This window comes from Cervus canadensis, chromosome X (assembly GCF_019320065.1).
Source record: "Cervus canadensis isolate Bull #8, Minnesota chromosome X, ASM1932006v1, whole genome shotgun sequence".
NCBI lineage: Eukaryota > Metazoa > Chordata > Mammalia > Artiodactyla > Cervidae > Cervus > Cervus canadensis.
In genome coordinates this window covers 103,275,093-103,298,200 of record NC_057419.1, presented here as the reverse complement: position 1 = coordinate 103,298,200, position 23,108 = coordinate 103,275,093, and the positions used below count along the sequence as shown (strand labels likewise).

Sequence of the window (23,108 nt, the reverse complement as noted above, 5' to 3'; positions counted from 1 at the left end):
CGACCCCATGAATCGCAGCACGCCAGGCCTCCCTGTCCATCACCAACTCCTGGAGTTTACTCAAACTCATGTCCATCGAGTCAGTGATGCCATCCAGCCATCTCATCCTCTGTCGTCCCCTTCCCCTCCTGCCCCCAATCCCTCCCAGCATCAGGGTCTTTTCCAATGAGTCAACTTTTCTCATGAGGTGGCCAAAGTATTGGAGTTTCAGCTTCAACATCAGTCCTTCCAATGAATATTTAGGACTGATTTCCTTTAGGATTGACTGGTTGGATCTCCTTGCAGTCCAAGGGACTCTCAAGAGTCTTCTCCAACACCACAGTTCAAAAGCATCAATTTTTCGGCACTCAGCACAGTCCAGCTCTCACATCCATACATGACCACTGGAAAAATGATAGCCTTGACCATACGGACCTTTGTTGGTGAAGTAATGTCTCTGCTTTTTAATATGCTATCTAGGTTGGTCATAACTTTCCTTCCAAGGAGTAAGCGTCTTTTAATTTCATGGCTGCAGTCACTATCTGCAGTGATTTTGGAGCCCCCAAAAATAAAGTCTGACACTGTTTCCACTATTTCCCCATCTATTTTCCATGAAGTAATGGGACCAGATGCCATGATCTTAGTTTTCTGAATGTTGAGCTTTAAGCCAACTTTTTCACTCTCCTCTTTCACTTTCATCAAGAGGCCTTTTAGTTTCTTCACTTTCTGCCATAAGGGTGGTGTCATCTGCATATCTGAGGTTATTGATATTTCTCCCGGCAATCTTGATTCCAGCTTGTGCTTCTTCCAGCCCAGCGTTTCTCATGATGTACTCTGCATGTAAGTTAAATAAGCAGGGTGACAACATACAGCCTTGACGTACTCCTTTCCTGGTTTGGAACCAGTCTGTTGTTCCATGTCCAGTTCTAACTGTTGCTTCCTGACCTGCATATAGGTTTCTCAGGAGGCAGGTCAGGTGGTTTGGTATGCCCATCTCTTTCAGAATTTTCCACAGTTTATTGTGATCCACACAGTTAAAGCCTTTGGCATAGTCAGTAAAGCAGAAATTTCTTTAGACCATACACTTAATTACAGGGGTAGGTCAAAATTAGAAGGAAAATTGTCAACAGGAAATGGTTACATGGAATCCTGAGAACTAGAGTATGTTATACAGTATCAAAGAGAACATAGATGGCTTATGGTAAGAGAAGAATTCCAGTATTATTTTTGGTAAATAGTAAGGCATGTTTGTCAGATTTCTCTGGAGATTGAAGCCTGTAAGGTATTGCATCAAAGAATACTAGTGCTCAAGGAACAACTCTTCCTGGCTTTAATAACATTAAAAGTTGCAAATGCAGCCTGGATATTACATGATAAAAAGGAACCTAAGGAGTTAGGCTGTGAAGAGGGAGGAATCAGGAGGTAGATTCTACACTTGACCTGGGTGCACACTAGCTCTCTGGTTCCTGGAAGAGTCATTTCACCGCTTCATGTTCCAGTTTCTTCATGGGTTAAATAAGTGGTTGCCAAGGTGTCATAGAGGCTTCCCTGGTGACTCAGTGGCAAAGAACCCGCCTGCCAATGCGAGACGCAGGTTTGATCCCTGGGTTGGGAAGATCCCCTGGAGGAGGGCATGGCAGCCCAGTCCAGTATTCTTGCCTGGAGAAACGCATGGACAGAGGAACCTGGCAGGCCACAGTCCATGGGGGTGCAAAAGAGTCGGATGCGACTTAACGACTAAACAACAACATGTTTTACATGGAGAAAGCTAGTAATTGTTAATGAGCCACCCACCTGATTTCATCTCATTCTTATTAAATATTCAGTGAACATTCACTATATCAGGCACTTCACAGGTGGATTAGGGATATAGAGATAATGTTTCAGATCTTCAAGAAGTTCAGTGTCAAGTGGGCGAACTCGGTGAGGCAGCGGGCAGTTCCAACACTTGGTACAGTCAGTGCTCAGATGCACAGGGTGAGGTGTGTGCACATAGAAACAACCCAGATCAGGGTGGTGTGGAGTCAATAAAGGGCTTCTCGGTGAAATGAAATTTACCGAAATTGGAGGACAGGTTAGAAAGTTTAGCCAGGAGAAAAGGGGCCAGGGCCATTGATCTGGGCATGAAAAAGCCAATTAGGGGTGCTTTCTGAAGTTCCATTGTGGCTGGAACAGAGAATTTGAGGCAGAGAGTGAAAGGTGAGACAAGCAATATGGCCAAGGCGCAGGTCTATGGCACCGTTTAGAGGTTTGACTTGCAGGAGCCTCTGAAGGGTTTTAAATGAGATCAGATTTATGCTTGAAGTGTGGAGGGACAGACATGACTGCCCACATCTTCAGGAGCCTCTGTCAAGTTGCCTGGTAACCAACAAGCAGGAGGGACTGGGCCCACATCCAACTTTGTGGAGGTTCCACTGCCCGTGGTCCAAATCCAGCTTCCCACAAGGTCACAGGTGGTAGCAGCCTGTGTTCCCAGACAGCTCCCCTGACAGCCGGCATTTAAGCCCTGGTTTGAACTTCTGCCTGCAAGGCCGCTAACATCAATGCTGCCCTGCGAAATGGTAATTCCCAGGGAAGACCTTTCCCTGGAGCCAAGCCCCAAGGATGCAGGCTACAGGGCCCCAGCCTTTGTCTGTGGCTCTGCTGGGAGCCTGGGCGTCCTTGAGCCTCTTCTTCCTGAGCCTTGCTGGTAAGTTTCCCTCATTAAAACCTTTTCCTTTTGCATGCTGGCATGCCGTTTACCCGGAGAAGGCAATGGCACCCTACTCCAGTACTCTTGCCTGGAAAATCCCGTGGACGGAGGAGCCTGGTAGGCTGCAGTCCATGGGGTTGCGAAGAGTCGGACATGACTGAGCGACTTCACTTTCACTTTTCACTTTTATGCATTGGAGAAGGAAATGGCAACCCACTCCAGTGTTCTTGCCTGGAGAATTCCAGGGACGGGGTCGCACAGAGTCGGACACGACTGAAGTGACTTAGCATGCTGTTTACCTTTGCCCTCTGAGGCACAGATCGTGTCCCACAGGAGGCAAGCTCCTCTTCTTCCAGCTCTGGCATTTGGGAAACCGCAAAAGGGCTCAACTAAGCCATACCAGGGCTGCGTGACACCCCTCCTAGGTAGGGCTGGTGGTGGGAGACCTGGAGAAACTGGTGATGTGCAATTTCAGGGCTTGGCTGGGCCCTCGCCAGTTGCTACAAAGACTATGGAAAGCCCTCCATGGAGGGCAAACAGACCGATTCCTTGGTACCCCCTGTGAGTCAGCCAGCCCTGTAAGCCCTAAGGAAAAAGAAGTTGAGAGAAAAGAGCCCTTGGTCTAAAGTGCCGTTGGAGTGGTAGATGCAACCTATCCTCAGATTTGAGACCTGTTGTGCAGTGTACCACCCAGGAGCTTGTGGAGAGGGCCGGGGGTTGAGGTTCAGACAGAGAGGCTTCATCGCACAGGGAATTGAACTCCCTGTAGTAGTCACAGAAGTCCATTGAGGCTTCAACTACTTACATGATGAAGAAGCTACACCCAGGAGGTAAGTGGTAACGGATGGCCAGCATTGGAGCTTTACCACCAGATTCCCTTTTGCCAAGTGAATTGGCTGGTTCAGCCAAGCATGTGTGCCTGCCCTGGGCTTAGAATCAGATGCTCGCAGGGAAGTCAGATTCACATACCACAAAGAGGAGACTTCCCTACTGAGGTTGCTGGTACTTCAAGGCACCTGGGCTTTATAGAGCTTTATAGAAGCTCTATATGAAAATCCTGGGCCTCAGGGTTAACTTATACAAGGAGGACATCCCTCTAATTTTGCTCCTTCTACCAGGAGTAAGGGATAGGATGATCCCTTGGTGCTGATTTAGGCCCCACCCAAAAGAGTAAGAGGAAATAAGGGGGGTGTAAATTGTCCCAGGTCTCAGCAAAAGTGAAAAGGCCCAGACCAACACTTCAGGCTTACTGCAGTGCTCTTAGGGCTCTGGTCCTCAAAGGGATCCCTAAGGAGGTGGATGGGGAAAGCCAAGAGCGGAGATCAACATAACCCAAATCACCCTAAAGAGGATGTAGAGAGAAGATAGGGGTGTAGGAAATAAAAAGGACTGATAATCGAGCGGGCATTAAGGCGAGCCCAGTGGAGAGCTGACACAAGGAGGTGGTGGATGTTGGAGGCCATGAATGTTTCCCACTGCCTGGCCAGGAAGTTTCCACAGCCTGTTGTGTACTTGGAAAAGGGTGCAGAGGAGGAAACTGAGTACTTAGCCACATATTCATGCTGCTAGAATGAGACTCCCCAGGCCCATAAGCCTCTGTGTGATCCAGGAGACTTGATTTTTCTGGCCTGACTGCTAGAGGGCCATTCAGTCCAGATTTGAATCCCGTCCAAAGCAAACTTGGCCTTGGGCCCAGTCCTCTGCCCTCTTCAGAGGGATGGCTGACTTTTGCCCTTGTCCATGTGGCCTGGAACATAGGTGCGGGGAGAATTCTGCAGACCTGCCAGGCACTGGTGCCCTAGTAATTGTCATTCTTGGATCTGATGGGTCCACAGTAAGTTTCCCTGGCAGGGTTTGGGACCGGTTTTACTTACACCCAAGACACTTGGCACCATTGCTGCAGAGGCCTTTGGCCCCTTTGAAGGGACCATGCTTGGGGTCCCTTCAACTGACTGCAGGACTGGTACAGACATGCTGGGTTCCCTCAGTCCAATCAGAGTACACTCATCTGCTGGGTGGGTGTGGGCACCGCCATCCCTCCTGGTGACTTCAGGGCCTCTTGAATTTTCAAAGCCTGCCAGGATTGCGCCATTGAAACAAGTATCAAGTACCAGTTGGTGACAAAGAAAACCGAGAAGGCTTATTCTGTTGCCAGGAGGGAGTGGTAGTGCATACTATCTGCCAGCTCCCAGCCTGGGTAGGCAGTTAAATCCAGTGTCTGATTGCAGATCGTTGTGGCTTTAATAGTGGCCACCCAGTCACTCAAAGCACCTGATACACCAGCAGATGACTCAACTGACTGCCTCCATCACTGGCGCTCGGTGTGTGGCCGGCAGCTGCACTATCCAGACCCTCAGCCACCAGCCACTGCTGACCACTCAAAGGCTGCTCTGAACTGAGATGTGCAATTCTCACTGTAGAATGCACAACAGATTTTGAAGACTTAGTTTGAAAAAAGAATGAAAAATACCTGTTTTTTATATTTAAATGCTGGAATGTTACTATTTTGGATCTATTTTAGGTTAACTGAACCATGTTACTAAAATGAGTTAGACCTGTCTCTTTTGACCTTTTGTTTTTTTAAAATATATAGTGACTACTAGGAAATGTAAAATTACATGTGGGGCTCACATTATATGACTCTTGGACAAAATTGCCCTAGACATTGCTCATGTTCCCTGCTCTCGATTTCTCCAGGAATTAAAAAAATTGTTTTCACTTAGCAGAGCGTGAACCTCACCTTAAAAACCATCCTCCCTCAGGCATGTTGAACTTCCCCAGCAATACTTAACAACTGCAGTAGTCCATTGTTTATTAATAGATTATGAAGATCAATAATCCATTGGGAAAGCCCATTGTCTCCTACTGATGGTAGCTTTGACAGCGGCCCCCAGAGGAAAGTTTTCTCCCTAATGCAAGCTCTCTAAGCACAGCTGTCCCCGGTGGCAGGGCCTTGAATGAGGACAGCGGTCAGAGCGAGACCACTGGAGTACGTATAAGATATTCCAGAACCTCATAAGGAAAGCAGCAAGGAACTTCCCTGGTGGGTCAGTGGTTAAGACCATGAACCATGAACCATGAACTGTAACCTGTCATGGGATTTCCTAGGCAAGAATACTAGAGTGGGTTGCCATTCCCTTCTCCAGGGGATCTTCCCAACCCAGGGATCGAAGCCGGGTCTCCTGTATCTCCTGCATGGGCAGGTGATTCTTTACCACTGAATCACCTGGGAAGCAGCTAAATTCAACCATGGGCCGCAGCAGTAAGAAGCCACAGAAGCAATACCTGCCTCTCCCCACCCCCAACTCATTCTGATCCCATGGAATTTTCATTATCTGTGATGAGCCTCACATCTGATGTCTCTAACAATGCTCTGCCAATATTGGGGGTGGGTTGTCTCACTGCTACTGAATGGTGCAGGCACTTTGAATGACAATTATTGGCCCTGGCGAATGAGAAAAGTGTGACTCTCAGATCCAACATTCCCGTCCTACAGTGGGTTGTTACCGAACTGAATTCCATCACATGGGTGGATCCCTGATGGTCCAGTCGGGAAAACAGAAATCACACCCCAGTGATTTTAACAGAGAATTTAATGCAGAGATTGGTTAATCCAATCTTAAAGGACTGAAAATGCAAAACTGGAGCATTAAGATGTCACAGAGTTGAGTTCTGCAAGAAACATTGACCATCTGAGGCCTGGATGAACAATGGGAGGAGGCCGGGATGATGAGCAGCCAAAAGCTCAAAAGCAAGACCCGCAGAGTTAAAAACCCAGACCTCTAGGAAAGAAGCACTATTGGTCAGTAGTGATACCCCAGTAACATGCGGGAAATTAGACCACTGAGGACAGGGTGCCAGCCAACACTCTGGTGCTGGCGTGTCTGAGGAGACATGATGATGCTGGCTCTGAGAGGAGTGGGGAGTCAGAGGGTGAAACCTGGAAATTGGATTCAGCAGCTGCTACTAGACCCAACTATTCCTGCCAGAATGAAGAACCACGGTCTTCCAGTCTCCCCCTAGAGCCTCTTATCAGCAGAATCTAATAGGCAGCACTGGTAAAGGAGAAATGGGGTGTGCAGAATGCCAGCCCCAGCCTCACAGAGCAAAGTGTAGAAGGATGGTTTGGAACTGAGAGAAATAATTGACAAAGTGCAGCAAGCTGGAAAAAATGCAAAATGGAAATGGTGCATCCAAATGGTCAACCCAACTGTAAGAATAGGTGACTACCCACACAGTAGGTACTAAGATGGCCCTGTTGCCTGCCTTGCCTTAGCTACTGGCTTAATGTGGCTTCAGCTTTGAGACTTGGTACCAAACACAGAAGCCTGTTTCACTGATAGGTTAGCAATTTTCAGTGGGATACTGCTAAGCCATTCGTTATATGATGATAAATGCTGACAACCCCTGGCATTGACTAATCTGCACAATGGGTGGAAGTGCAGTGCTTTTTGGGTAATAAAGCATTGAAATATCCCTTTACATAGACTCATGGGCTGCTGCCTCACTCTTTAGTCAGGAGTCAGGTCATTGAGTCACCCAAAGCTATTAAAGTTATACCCTGTAGAAACAAATACAACTCACTCACAAGCCCAGTTAATAAGTCACATATATATTTGTCTCCTAGAAAAGCAAAGCACCTGCAATGAGAAAATCAACTGGACCTCTGAGTCATCTTATCCGTAGCGCTTGCTGCTGCTGCTGCTGCTAACTGGATCTATATCCCACTGTGCTTGGTTATTGACTGAAGTAGTCTACAGGAAATATGGCACAGACTCAGTGGAGGATCATAAAGACAGTGCCTGGGACTGTAAGGCAGTCATGCTCTAGACAACAGATTGAAGTGGCATGCTTGTGTGGCTGCCATACTGCATAGTAATCATTTCCCTCCTTTTTTGGACCCACACTGACCACGGCGAGTAGCTGGGGAAGATTTTACCACATGGATCACAGAAATGTGTATGAACACAAATGTGGAATGGCTTCTTGTGTTCTTTACCACTGGGCAGACAACTCTGATGCTGGGTTAGCCACTCACTTCCTCTGAAAACTGGGGGATACCTATGTTAAAACAAAGTCACCTTTGTCCTGAAGCCATCTTCCTTAATCTGAAGAGATTGCTTTGGGTAAAAGAATTGTTAACCCTGGGTCTCTGTGTAGTTTTTCATTCCAAGATGTAAAATTAGGTCTGGTTAATTCTTGCCTGGAGAATGCCACAGACAGAGGAGCCTGGCAGGCTATGGTCCATAGGGTCACTAAGAGTCAGACACAACTGAAGTGACTTAGCACGCATGCACGATGGACCATAGCTCACCAGGCTCCTCTGTCCATGGGATTCTCCAGGCAAGAATACTGGAGTGGGTTACCATGCCCTCCTCCAGGGGATCTTCCCAACCCAGGGATCAAACTCATGTTTCTTATGTCTCATGCATTGGCAGGCAGGTTCTTTCCCACTAGCGCCACCTGGGAAGCCCTACAGCCTACAGTCCATGGAGTTGAAACTATATATATGTATAAATTTATTTATTTGACTGCACCTGGTCTTAGTTGTGGCATGTGGGGTCTTTGTTGTGTCATGCAGGATCTTTCATTGTGGCACAAGGACTCTCTAGTTGTGGCACACGAACTCAGTAGTTGTGGCACACAGCCTTAGTTGCCCCATGGTACGTGGGATCTTAGTTTCCCAACCAGGAACTGAACCCATGTCCCCTTCATTGTAAAGCAGATTCTTAAACACTGGGCCACCAGGGAAGTCCAGTTCATTCTTGAGGGTAGCTCAAGGGCCCCACATGGACAAATTCAAACCTGTGAAGCCAGTAGAGCACTATAGAGGACATAACCTCTCCGTTTTCCTAATCCAGTTATGGACAGACTGTACCAGTCTGGGGCAGTGACCATAGTACCAAATATCACAAAGCTAGATCTGTCACCCCCAATTTCATTTGTCTATAAGGGATCTTACCAGCATTCTACTATCAGACAGTGTCTCAGGTGTCACTTCTCCCAGGCAGTGGCCTCAGCCACCATTTTCCTTCACCTTCCACACTCATGCATCCACACCCCATGATGTCCATGCTAAATAGATGCAGAAGGTCACCTTGGAACCAACTTGAAGCAACATTATATGCTTCCCACCCACTTCCAGGACTAGATTTTCTGGGTGCTAAGACACTCTCCCTTGCCTCCACTGCCTTTCACTTGGAGACAGGGTGACCCACTTCGTGCAGGTAGCACACAGTTCAGTTCAGTTGCTCAGTCGTGTCCAACTCTGTGACCTCATGGGCTGCAGCATGACAGGCTTCCCTGTCCATCACCAACTCCCGGAGCTTGCTCAAACTCATGACCATCGAGTTGGTAATGCCATCCAACCATCTCATCCTCTGTTGTTCCCTTATCCTCCTGCCTTCCGTCTTGCCCAGCATCAGGGTCTTTTCCAGTGAGTCAGTTCTTTGCATCAGGTGGCCAAAGAGGCACACAACTCTTCAGTAATCAAAGATCCAGTGGGCATAGGCTATATATGCCCAGTCTCTGGTGCCATCAGCAGGCTGGCCTTGGGGGCGATAAGAGACACAACAATGCATCACCATTTTGCATGCATTTCCCTCCATCAAGAGGTGTTTCTAAGGCTTATCTGGGAGATTACCAAAGAGATAGCTGAGAGTTACACTAGCAAAGATACTCTTGACTCCCTACCTCTGATTGTCTTGGATATCTGCATAGCTTTGGGTTATTACTGACTAGGCAGTGTGTATTGTGGTCAGCTTCTGGCTGAATAGTTCACTGCAAGCATAGGAGCTAGCTACGTGACTCTAAACCACTCCCCATCTCAGCCCTGGGATTTTTTTCTTATGACTTGGCCTGGAGTCCGTGACTAGAGGTTTTGGAAAACTCTACAGTTGAACTTTGTACTCTTTGTACAGATGAACTTTGTATTCTTATTTAGAACCCTCCTTGTTTTACAACATCTTCTCTGCCATCCTCACCAACTCCAGAAACCCTACTGAAAAATCCAATCAATTTCTGTCACCAGGCGGAAGGCAGGTCTCACTGTGAGATGCTGACAGAATAAGAGACCACATATGTCATCTTACTAACACTTGGGCTTTTAAGTTATCTCAATGAAACCTATTATTGTGCCCATTCTCCACGATATAGTGGGGTTTTCTGTAACTCACCTTCCAAAGATGGATTACAGGGGGCAAGACTAGAGGCAGGGAGGTTAGGGTGTTGTAATAATGAGCCAGTGCATGGCAGTGAGAATGAAGAAGGGTGGGATTGCTATGATATTTAGGACATACAATTAATGAGACTTGGTGCTTATTACTTGTGGGGGAAAGGATAGGGAAGAAACTAATGTTATGATTCACAAATTTGTGCCTTGAGTTATAGTTTTCTTTTAGAAGAAAGCAGATTTATTCACTCAATTGTTTATTAAACATATACCATGAGTCAGGCAGTGAATTTGATGCTGGAGATACAGAAGAAAAAGACATTAGCACACAGAAAAATTAGCATAAAAGGTAATTACAGGTACAAATAGATAGGTACTTCTTCATATGGAGCACTGAGAAAGGCAGAGCACACTTCGGTAGTGTTCCAGCTAAAAAACTTAATAAACTGAATATAACCATGTGGAAGCATCACACATGCTAAAAAAAATGGGCATTTTACAAAATAAATGGCTTGTGCTCTTTATACCTATCAAGGTCATGAAAGACAATACTGAGGAACTGTTTCTGGTCAAATGATACGAAGAAGATATGATAGTTAAATGCAATATGTGATCAGGGATTTGCCTCTTGGACCAGAAAATCTTGTTGTCTTTTGTTATAAGGGACATTACTGGGAAATTTGGCTATACATAAAGTAGATTACCTGGTGGCTCAGACGGTAAAGCGTCTTTCTGCAATGTGGGAGACCCAGGTTTGATCCCTGGGTCAGGAAGACCCCCTGGAGAAGGAAATGGCAACCCACTCTAGTACTATTGCCTGGAAAATCCCATGGACAGATGAGCCCGGTAAGCTATGGTCCATGGGGTCGGTTGCAAAGAGTCGGACACAATTGACTGACTTCACTTTCACTTTCAAGTAGATTACATAGTAAGAAAATGTTAATTTCCCAGTTTTGAGAATTGTACTATGACTATGTGAGAGTTTTCTTTAAAAAAATAGATGAAGCAAAGGGCTCAGATATAAGCTGGAGGAAGTTTTGAGTGGTAGCATTGTGGCTAAGCAGGCTTAGACTCCCTGAGTTCTATTAATAATCTCAGCACAGCTGTGCACTACATATGAGACTTTGGGTAAGTTATTTAAACGTTCTATACATTACATTTCCTCATCAGTTTAAAAAAAAGATGATGTTAATAATAGTACCTGGGGCTTCCCAGGTGGTGCAGTGGTAAAGAATCTGCCAGCAACGTAGGAAACACAAGAGATGTGTGCTTGATCCCTGGGTCGGGAAGATTCCCTGGAGAAGGAAATGGCAACCCACTCCAGTATTCTTGCCTGGAAAATTCCATGAACCGAGGAGCCTGGTGGGTTATAGTACATGGGGTCGCAAAGAGTCAGACACGACTGAGCAACTGAGTGCACACACACACACACACACACAATAATAGTGCTTACCTTATAGAAATGGTATGAGAGCGAAATTAGTGAGGATATGTAAAGGCCGTAGACCCGTGTCTGGCATGTATGTATAACTAATATTGGCTGTTATTTAAGCTATTCTGCTTCTTCCCTGTAAACACAGAGAGAAATGGGATGTGGTTCCCTTGTTCAAGTTGTCACAGTCCAGTGGAAGAAATTAGGTTAACAGATAATATTAATAAATTCATGTGATGAGTGTCCTGCTAGGGATTTGAACTGAGTGCAACTGAGGCTGAGGCAATGAATTCTGCAGGAGGAAATCAGAAGTTTCATAGAGGACTTCCCTGGTGGTCCAGTGGCTAAGACACTCCCAATGCAGAGGGCGCAAGTCGCTAAGAGTTTGAATACCACAACTAAAGATCCTACATGCCACAGCTAAGACTCTGCACAGCCAAATAAATAAATAAATAATTTTTTAAAAAGAAGAAGTTTCACAGAGAGATCTGGTTAGAATTGGATCACAAGGAGTGAACAGGAGTTTGACAAAATACACTTTTGCCAGGACAGGAACATCAGAAGTGTCAAAGCACAGGGTTCTGGAAAGGGCATTGAGTTCTGTGGAGTAGTGTAGGTGATGCAATCTGGTTGGCAGACTCACCTGCCAGGTGTGTGTGGGCAGAGGGGCAGCTTAAATATCACCTGTAGCCTCAAAAAGGTCACATAATCTCTCTGAATCTCTGTTTTCCCTAAAAGTGGAGATATTAACACTGACCTCAGGTCTATAGGGAGGATGAATGAAATGTGCTTAGCAGAATGTCCAGCACACAGCTCCTCCTTGGTAAAGGACAGCTGTTAGCAATGATGCTGGTGTTAAATGTTTCTAGGGCTCACCCAACTTCCTGGATCCCGTTTCCTTCTGAGCATGTGTCTCCCTCAAGTGACGCGTGGCCCTATAACTTCCTTTGGCCAATGAGGTGGAAAAAGAAAGGCTATATGTCCTTCCTGAGCTCTTGCTTTCTTGACACGGCAATTTGGAAGCTCAAGTGGAGATGGTGGCATCACAAAGCAAGCCAGGTCTCAGTGATGACAATCAGCAGAATGCCCCTGTCAATCTGTGCTGGGCAGGTAGTGTGAACAAGCACTCAACCTTTGTTGTTTTAATACACCAAGGTTGGCAGTTTATTCTCTTAAGCCACCTCATAAACCCTGGAGGGTTTGGGACTTTTCTAGACACTTTGGTGTCCCATGCCAATTTCAGAAAGAAGAGAAAAAATTCTCCACTCTCCCACCTTTGTTGATGGGGTGGTAACATTGGGTGGAGGGTTTGGAAACATATGTGTTTAACAGATGAAATTCAACTCAATGTAAACAAAGAAAAGCTACCAAGAACATGTATGGCTGCTTCAGTCCATTCTGTCCTGCAAGAGCTCCCAAACAGGGAATGCAGAAGGCAGTAAACATGGAGCAGATCTTTCTCTGAATTAACTGTGAATTCTGTTCTTCCCATTCAAGCACCAGAAGATTAGTGATGTTATAACGTAACCTCATAGGAAACTACAAAAAGGGGATCTAACCTGGTCTGAGGGTTAGGAAAGTTCTCCTGAAGAAGTATGGACAAAGATGATGTCACACACACACACACACACACACACACACACACACATACACACACACACACACACACACACACACACACAGACACTGGAATGTTATTCAGCCATAAGGAAAAAGAAAATCTGCCGTTTGTGGTAACATGAATGGAACTTAAGGACATTATGCTGCTGCTGCTGCTAAGTAGCTTCAGTCGTGCTCTGTGTGACCCCATAGATGGCAGCCTACCAGGCTCTTCTGTCCATGGGATTCTCTAGGCAAGAATACTGGAGTGGGTTGCCATTTCCTTCTCCTGAGGACATTATACTAATTTAAATAAGGCAAATACTGTGTGGTATCACTTACATGTGGAATCACACACACACACACAAAGTGAAACTCAGAAACAAAGAATAGGGGGCTGGTGGGCAGAGGAAACCAGGAGAGGTTGGTAAAGGGTACAAACTTCACTTGTAAGATGGATAAGGTCTGAGGAGCTAACATAGAGCATGGTGACTACAGTCATTACATTATATTGTATAATTGAAATGTCCTAAGAGGAGAACTTGAAATTTCTCACCAAAAAAACAAAAAAAAAAAGAGATATGTGAGGTGACAGATGTGTTAATTAACTCAATGGTAGGAATCTGTTCACAATCATCACGTGTACACTTTAAGTATCTTACAGTTTTATTTGTCAATTATAGCACAAAAAAAAATACTGGGGAAAAAAAGTTCACTTACTAGAACAATGAAATGAATTGTTGAAAAACTAGTTATGATACCACCTCCGAAAAAGCACACTGAGTCTGGGGTGCTGTCTGGCAGGATGTGTGGTGCATTCCAAACCAGGGCCAGTAACCAACATGAGGTACCATGTTCCCCAGACTCAGAATACATGGGGCTAAAGACTAAGGGATAATGGTGAGAATGATGCCTAATGATGCGCTACTACAAATGTTTGCACTTAGCTTCTCATTCTCTGATTTCTGCTATTTTTGAAGCTTATTATTCAAGAAAGAAATATCTCTTTCACGGAACACAATGGTTCCACGGAATTAGAAGCTGAAACTGCCACCTCATGCCACTAGGTAGATCCACCCCCCAAAAAATAAATAAATAAAAAGAATTACTGTGTCAGCTAAGGTGATTGATCCTGATCATCATTAAGTACTACCTATTAATACATTGCAGAAACAAACAATTTGTTTCCACTTCCCTGCATCACAAGGCAATCTCAGTGATCCTTTACGTTGTTTTCATCATAACAGTGAATGTCCTTGTACATGTCATGGGTGACAGGAGAGATACCTAAAAGTGGAACTTCTGTGTCACAGACAATGTGAATATTTAACCTTTCAAAGTGCTGTCAAATTACTGTCTTAAGTGGTTGTACACTTTTGCACCTTCACCAAAATGATTGAGTTCACATTTCTGTACATTCTTGTGAATATTTATTAATTTTTGCCAATCTGATTAGCATAAATTATCTCATTGTTGATTAATTTGCATTCCCCTGATTGCTTGTCTATAGTGATATTTTTAAAAGTGTCAATTCTCAATTTTCCACAAGAATGATAGTTACATTCTGAGCAGTGGATGTAACCATCTCATGAAGCACTTCTTGTATTCATGTCCATGCAACAGATTTTTCTCCCTAATTACAACTGGGTTGACTACTATCAAATTTTGTTCTTGTTGAGTCACCCAGTCATCTCCGACTCTTTGCAACCCCATGGACTGCAGCATACCAGGCCTTCCTGTCCCTCATCATCTCCCGAAGTTTGCCCAAGTTCACGTCCATTCCATCAGTGATGCCATCCAGGCATCTCATCCTCTGATGCCCTCTTCTTCTGCTCTCAGTCTTTCCCAGCATCAGGGTCTTTTCCAGTGAGTCAGCTGTTTGAATCAGGTGACCAAAATACTGGAGCTTCAGCTTCAGCATCAGTCCTTCCAATGAAAATTCAGGATTGATTTCCTTTAAGATTGACTGGTTTGATCTCCTTGCTGTCCAAGGGACTCTCATGAGTCTTCTCCAGTACCACAGTTTGAAGGCATCAGTTCTTTGGGATTCTGCTTTCTTTATGGTCCACCTCTCACAACTGTATGTGACCACTGGGAAGACCATAACCTTGACTATAGGGACCTTTGTTGGCAGAGTGACATCTCTGCTTTTCAACACACTGCGTAGGTTTGTCATAGCTTTCCTGCCAAGAAGCAATTGTGTTCTGATTTCATGGTTTCAGTCACCATCCACAGTGATTTTAGAACACAGGAAGAAAAACTATCAAATTTAGTTCCCTTAAAAATACAGGATGAAAGAGGAGACCCAGTGCAGGATTTAAATCTCCATCTGATAGTCTATAAGGTGGATACTTCACATGGCTTTTAGTGCCCCCCACCCAATCTTGAATTAGTGTTTTGTAAAACAGGAAGTGCCTAGGCTCAGTCTTAGAGATTTCATCCTCCTGAGTTTTTGTTAATAATGCAGATTTCTAGCAGCATAATGTGAATTGCTCACGAGTATTGCACTGGTACAGAACTGCCATGCCTTGCCTGTTGACAGCAACATCAAATGCTGCAATCAAGTACAAGTCACAACGAGCCAGAGCTGAAAGACTCTTCACAACCAGGATGTCCACAGCTCATCATTTGCAAAAGGAAAACTAAAGCTCAGAGAGCACAACCCGTGAAGTGGCAGAGAGCTGAGTTCCTAATCGTGTGCTCTAGCTTAGTCCATGAGAGATCAGGGTGGCTCTGTGCCCCTGGTCACAGGCTCATTTTCCACGGATTCTATGACACAAACGAGGTTGCTGTTGGAAGACAATTGTTCATGAATCTCTCGAGTGTCTGCATGTCTTGGGGAGGTTTTGTCCTTTGTCCTTAACCCAGCAGTCTTGCATCTTCTGCCAGCATTTATGAGACTATGGCAGTCTGCCTTGTTACTCAGAAGTACAGTAAAATCTCAGACACTTTTCTCAGACCTTTCAACTCACAGTTGAAGACAGTAATTTCAAAAGCTGTTAATACAGTTGTCTTCTGGTCAAATTAGTTTTGGAAAAGTTGAGGACAAAAAAAAAAAAAAGAGTGATATTTAAAAAAGATAAAAGGGAAGGAAAGCAGCGCCTTTTTCTGTCAGCTCCTTTGATAAACTACAGAGCATTATGAATTGCTCCTAGATGTGGGGGTGAGGTGGAGTATGCTACATTTCAAGAATTATTTATGTAGGAAAAATTCCTTCCTCCTCCCCACTATAGAATGCTTATTAACATTGGAAAAAATAACAAGGACAATAGAGTACAATTAGTAGAAAACCATTTGGAAAGTCAGAGTAAAATTTAGTAAGAAAAAAGATGAAAATGCATTTGAAGGGGGTGGTTTTCACATCACTTGAAAACTAGACCAAGGTAGTTGAACAGGTGCTCCAGCATCACCTACAAGATGCTTTTCCAGATGTGCCCGAACCAAGCCAGTTAATGGGATTTTGCCCAAGAGTCAGATTTTAGAATCAGGAGGGGACTTTCAGACAATGTTAACTCTCTCATTTTACACATGCAGCACTGAGGCACAGGTGAAGGCAGACACTTAGGACCACCTAATTCATTAGTGACAAATGATGGGAATCAAACCGAAGGGTTCTGAGTCTCTTTTTTGTGTTCCTCACACACTTTGTGGAGAAAGCAATGGCAACCCACTCCAGTACTCTTGCCCGGAACATCCAATGGATGGAGGAGCCTGGTGGGCTGCCATTTATGGGGTCGCACAGAGTCGGACACGACTGAAGCGATTTAGCAGCAGCACACACACTGTATTATCATACTGTCCCACTGTTTCATTTATTCATAACAACCTTAAGGGCTCTAAAGGGAAATACCATGTTGTTCCACTTAAAAGCTCCTACTGCAGGGTAGCAAGCACTTGAATATCTATCATAGTCCCGATGGTCACTTTTCCCATCCAGCGCTGCCCATAACGACTTTCTGCCATGATGGAGATGCTTGTTTTTTTCCCCTGTCTGATATGGTCACCAGGGCCATGTGTGGCTACCAAATGCTTGGTACAGGGCTACGGGGACTGAGGAAGCAATTTCTTAATTCCATTTAATTTTAATTAATGAAAATTTACATTTAAAAAGCCACATTTATCTGGCGGTGCTGCAGTGTCTAACTGTGGTGACCACAGAGGTGTCAGAGGACTGACTTTGAAGCGGAATTAAGAGCCAAGGCTGATGTACAAATTCCAGTGAGGCTTTTCTGTTGGTGCTTGACGCCACTTGGCTGCTGGCACAGGCCGCTGGGGCCCACCCATTCATTAGACGTTTACCATGCTCTAGAAGGGCTGGGCCTTGCGTGAGGCGCATGGACACAAACAACCAGACACGCCACGCCGTTACGAATGGGCGTGGCCTAGGTACGGCACAAGGGCCGCACGTGCCGCAGGGGAGGGGGGGTGTCACGTAAGCGTCACTGCCCCGAGGTCTTCTGGGTCTTGGGCGGCCATCAGAGAGGGAGCGCCTCAGCCTGACGGGCATCCGGAGTTATGCCTACTGACGGGAGGTCGAGCCGGGGGAGGGCCCGGCCGAGGACCCGGGCAAAGATCCGAGCCTTGCGGCGGGCGCGCTCCAAGATGGTCAATTTGGAAGGGGAGAGAAGTGCGAACCCAGCGACGGGGTCGCACCCTGGGGGTAGCATGGCGTCTGCGTCACAGTCTAGCGGGCAGGCATCTGTGCGTGGCGTCCGGGGTGAGATACTCCGATCTACAGTAAAGGTGTGGGTCAGCCAGCGCTTCGGACTGTTCCTGCTAGGTTTCTGGTTCCTCCTGCTGCTGTGTTTCTACATAAATGCTGGTGAGTGCCTGCCTGGAGGACATTGGGCAGGGGTCCCTCAGGGGAACTGGAGGGTGAGGGTGAGGAGCAGATGCCGAAGGGGGCGACCTCTGCGCGCGGCGGTGTGAAGGCCATCCATGCCTCCCTCAGAGTCGGCCCTCTTATTGACAGACAAATGGCTTCCCTACTCCCCCTTCAGAGGCACCTTCCGTCCTTTCCCTCAGCTCAGAAAGCCCTTCCCTCCCCACTTGCCTGCACAAAGCCCTACCCCCCCTCACCTCCCGCCATTTTATAAAACAAAATGGAGGTGAAATTCTCGGAACATAAACTGGTCGTGAACAGCGTGGTGGCATTTAGATATTGAAACATTGAGCGCTCTCTAGTTTCAAAATATTTTCCTCACCCCGGATTCAAACCTATACCCACTGAGACTGCAGTTACTCATTTTCCAGGTCCTGTCCCTATGGATTTGTTTTGGACTTTTACTATCAATGGGAATTTGTAACAATATTTGTCCTTCTTTGTATATGGTTTGTTCTATTTGGTGTAATTGTTTCGAGATTTTGGAACATTGTAGCATATGTATCAGTGCTTCATCCCTTTTTTATGGCTGAATACTATTCTATGGTATGAATATACTCCATTTTGTTTGTCCATTTATCAAATTGCTGGGCTTTTGGGTTTTTTTCCCCAGGGTTTTTCTTTTTCCAGTTGCTGGCTATTTTGAATAATACTGTTAGGAATGTGCTTAGTCACTCAGTCATGCCCAACTCTATGACCCCATGGACTGTAGTCCACCAGGCTCCTCTGTGCATGGGGATTTTCCAGGCAGGAATACTGGAGTGGGTTGCCATGCTCTTCTTCAGGGGATCTTCCCAATCCAGGGATCAAACCCAGGTCTCCCACATTGCAGGTGGATTCTTTACCATCTGAACCACCAGGGAAGCCCAAGAACACTGGAGTGGAGTGCCCTTCCCTTCTCCAGGGTATCTTGCCAACCACGGAATTGAACCGGGGTTTCCTGCATTGCAAGAGGGTTCTTTACAGCTGAGCTACCAGGGAAACCCCATTGTTATGAATATTCTTGTACAGATTTTTGTATATGTTTTCAGTTCTCTTGGGCATGTACCTAGGAGTGGAATTGCTAGGTCAAATGGGAATTCTATGTTGAACTGTTTGAGGAAGTCCCAAATTTTTTCCAAAGTGGTTGAGCCATTTATATTGCCACTGAAAGTGTATGTGTGCTGTGTGCTAAGTCGCTTCAGTAATATCTGACTCTTTGCGACCCTATGGACTGGAGCCCACCAGGTTCGTTTGTCCCTGGGATTCTCCAGGCAAGATTACTGGAGTGGGTTGCCATGCCCTTCTCCAGGGCATCTTCCCGACCAGTGATGAAACCCGTGTCTCTTACATCTCCTGCATTGGCAGGCAAGTTCCCAGGTGGCACTAATGGTAAAGAACCCACCTACCAGTGCAGGAGACGTAAGAGACACCGGTTCAATCCCTAGGTGGGGTAGATCCCCTGGAGAAGGAAATGGCAACCCACTCCAGTATTCTTTCCTGGACAATCCCATGGACAGAGGAGCCTGACAGGCAATAGCCCATAGGGTTGCGAAGAATCAGACACGACTGAAGTGACTTAGTAGATAGCACAGCACAGCACTCCCTGGGAAGCCCATGATAGTGTATGAGGGTCCTCATTTAACCAGGATTTTTTACCATCTCCCTTATTTATGAGCGCCATCCTAGTGCAAGTGAAGTGGTATCTTATTGTGGTTTTCGTTAGTATTTCCTTAATGACTAATGATATTGAGTGGCTTTTCATGTGCTTTTGTATATTTGTGTATACTCTTTGCAGAAATATCTATTCAAATCATTTGACCATTTAAAAGTGGATTGTTTGTAGTTTTGTTATTGAGTTGTAAGAGTTCTTCATATATTCAGAATGTGTGATTTTTAAATATTTTCTCTCATTCTGTAGGTTTTCTTTTCACTTTCTTTTTTAAAAAAATTATGTATTTTTAATTGAAGGATACTTTCCTTACAGTATTATGTTGGTTTCTGCCATATATCAACATGAATCAGCCATAGGTATACATATGTCCCCTCTCTCTCAATTCTCCCCCCTCCTCCTACCCCATCCCACCCCTCTAGGTTGAGTTCCCTGAGTCATACAGCAAATTCCCATTGGCTATATATTTTACATATGGTAAAATGTAATATGTATATGTTTTCATCGTACTCTCTCCATTTGTCCCACCCTCTCCTCCTGCTTCTGCCCCCATATCAATAAGCCTCTTCTCTATGTCTGAGTCTCCATTGTTGCCCTACAAATAGATTCATCAGTACCATCTTTCTAGATTCCAGATATATGCATTAGTGTATGATATTTATTTTTCTCTTTCTAACTTCACTCTGTATGGTAGGCACTAGGTTCATCTACCTCATCAGAATTGACTCAAAACATGTTCCTTTTTGTGGTTGAGTAATAGTCCATTGTATGTATGTATCACAGCTTCTTTATCCATTCATTTGTTTTAATAGTTTTGCGGTTTTAGTCCTTATATTTAGGTTGTTGACCTGGTTTGTATTAATTTTTGTTTGTGGTGTATGTTAGGGGTCTAACATTCTTTTGCATGTGAATATCCAGTAATTTCAGTGTCATTTGTTGAAGAGACTATTCATTCCCCTTTGGAAAGTCTTGGCACCCTTGTTGAAAATCAGTTGACCATAGACCTATGGGTTTATTGATGGACTCTTAAGTTCTGTTCTGTTGGTCTATGTGTCTGTTCCTATGCCAGTACCATACTCTGATTGCTGTAGGTTTGTTGCAAGTTGAGAAATTTGGACATCTGATTCCTTCAGTTTTGTTCCTTCTCATATTGCTTTGAGTATTCAAGGCCTCTTATAATTCCATATAAATTTGAGGACTAGCTTTTCTATTTATGCAAAAAGGTCACAAGTTTTGATAGAGATTGTATTGAATCTGTAGATCACAGTGGGCAGTATTGCTGTCATAACAATATTAAGTCTTTCAAGCTATGAACATGGCATGACTTTCCATTAATGGATATCTTCTTTAATTTATTTCAGCAATGTTTATAGTATTAATTATACAATTCTTTAACCTTCTTGGTCAAATTTATCCTAGATATTTTATTCTTTTGGGTGCTATTGTAAATGGAGTTGTTTTAATTTCCTTTTTGGATTATTTATTGCTGGTGTATAGAAGCACAACTTATTTTTGCATGTTGATCTTGTACCCTACAGCTTGGCTGAATTGTATGAGCTCTAGTAAGTTTTGCTGTGAATTTTAAAAAATATTCTGCCTATAGAATTATTTTATCTGTGAATAGAGATAGTTGTTTTTGCTTTACATTTTGGATGCCTTTATTTCACTTTATATTCTATCTGCTCTGACTAGAATTTTCAATACAGTGTTGAATAGCAGTGGTAGAAGTGGGCATCCTCATCTTTCTCCTGATCTTAGAGGGAAAGCTTTTGGTTTTTCACTATTAATTATGATGTTAGCTGTTGATTTTTCATAAATGCTCTTTATCATATTGAGGAAAATCCCTTCTATTCATAGTTTGGTGAGTGGTTTGATCATAAAAGTTGTTGGATTTTGCCAAATATTTTCTCTGTATCAATTGAGATGATCATGTGAGTTGTTTTTTTTTTTTTTCCTTCATTCTGTTAAGGTGGTGTGTTCCATTGATATTCTTATGTTGAACCATACTTGGATTCTTGGGATTAAACTCTACTTGGTCATTTTGTATACTCTTTTTAACATGCAGTTGCATTTGATTTGCCAGTATTTTGTATATATATTTATATGTGATATTGGTTTGTAGTTTTTTTTTTTTTCCTTGTGGTATCTTTGTCTGGCTTTGGTATAAGGTTAATACTGGCATCATAGAATGAGTAAAGACCTGTTCCCTCTTCTTCTGTTTTTGGAAGAGTTTGAGAAGGATCAGTATTCTTTAAATATTCGATAGAAATCAACAGTGAAGCCATCTCCTCCTAGACTTTTCTTTATAGGGGGGTTTTGATGAGTGTTTCAGTGTCTTTACTTAAAGTAGGTCTTCTCTGAAAGGTCTTCTTCCCTAGCTTCCTTTCACAAGCTACTAAATTTCCTCACCAACTTGCACAAATGCCCTTCTTTCCCTAATGAATGACTTCCATCCCTCATTTCTCCTAAGAACTTTTCATTATCTCCTATCACATAATCAGTATCAGTTCAGTCTCAGTTCAGTCGCTCAGTTGTGTCCGACTCTTTGTGACCCCATGAACTGCAGCATTCCAGGCCTCTCTGTCCATCACCAACTCCCAGAGTCAACCCAAACCCATGTCCATTGAGTCAGTGATGCCATCCAACCATCTCATCCTCTGTCATCCCCTTCTCCTCCTGCCTTCAATCTTTCCCAGCATCAGGGTCTTTTCATCTGAGTCAGCTCTTCACATCAGGTGGCCAAACTATTGGAGTTTCAGTTTCATTATCAGTGCTTCCAATGAACACCCAGGACTGATCTCCTTTAGGATGGACTGGTTGGTTCTCCTTGCAGTCAAAGGGACTCTCAAGAGTCTTCTCCAACACCACAGTTCAAAAGCATCAATTCTTCGGCGCTCAGCTTTCTTTATAGTTCAGCTCTCACATCCATACATGACTACTGGAAAAACCATAGGCTTGACTAGACGGGCCTTTAGTTGGCAAAGTAATGTCTCTGCATTTAATATGCTATCTAGGTTAATGTCTCTGCATTTAATATGCTATCTAGGTTGGTCATAACTTTCCTTCCAAGGAGTAAGCATCTTTTAATTTCATGGCTGCAATCACCATCTGCAGTGATTTTGGAGCCCAAAAAAATAAAGTCTGACACTGTTTCCACTTTTTTCCCATCTATTTGCCATGGAGTGATGGAATTGGATGCCATGATCTTAGTTTTCTGAATGTTGAGCTTTAAGCCAACTTTTTCACTCTCCTCTTTGACTTTCATCAAGAAGCACTTTAGTTCTTCATTTTCTGCCATAAGGGTGGTGTCATCTGCATATCTGAGGTTATTGATATTTTTCCTGGCTATCTTGATTACAGCTTGTGCTTCATCCAGCTCAGCTTTTCTCATGATGTACTCTGCATGTAAGTTAAATAAGCAGGGTGAAAACATAAGCCTGACGTACTCCTTTTCCTATTTATCATTACTAAGCTCCCTCACCTCACATTAAAAGTGCTAATCTCCATACCTGCTCGCTCTTTCGCTTTTTTTTTAACATTTTATTTTGTTTTTTTTTTTTTTGGAACCTAATTACTTTACAATATTTTATTGGTTTTGCCATACATTGACATGAATCTGCCACGGGTGTACATGTGTTTCCCATCCTGAACCCCCGTCCCACCTCCCTCCCCATCCCATCCCTCTGGGTCATCCCAGTGCAC

At 44.3% G+C, this 23,108-nt stretch overlaps 1 protein-coding gene across 1 annotated transcript in view; it reads left to right on the top strand.

Annotated features, from left to right (window-relative positions):
* The first annotated feature begins 17,291 nt into the window (after positions 1 to 17,291).
* Positions 17,292 to 23,108, top strand: part of FMR1NB (FMR1 neighbor) — a 53,711-nt gene continuing 47,894 nt past the window's right edge. Inside the window, exon 1 of the mRNA XM_043458374.1 lies at positions 17,292 to 17,695. Coding sequence (XP_043314309.1) covers positions 17,389 to 17,695 — 307 coding nt within the window. The 5' untranslated portion in view covers positions 17,292 to 17,388. The remainder of the gene's footprint in view (positions 17,696 to 23,108) is intronic.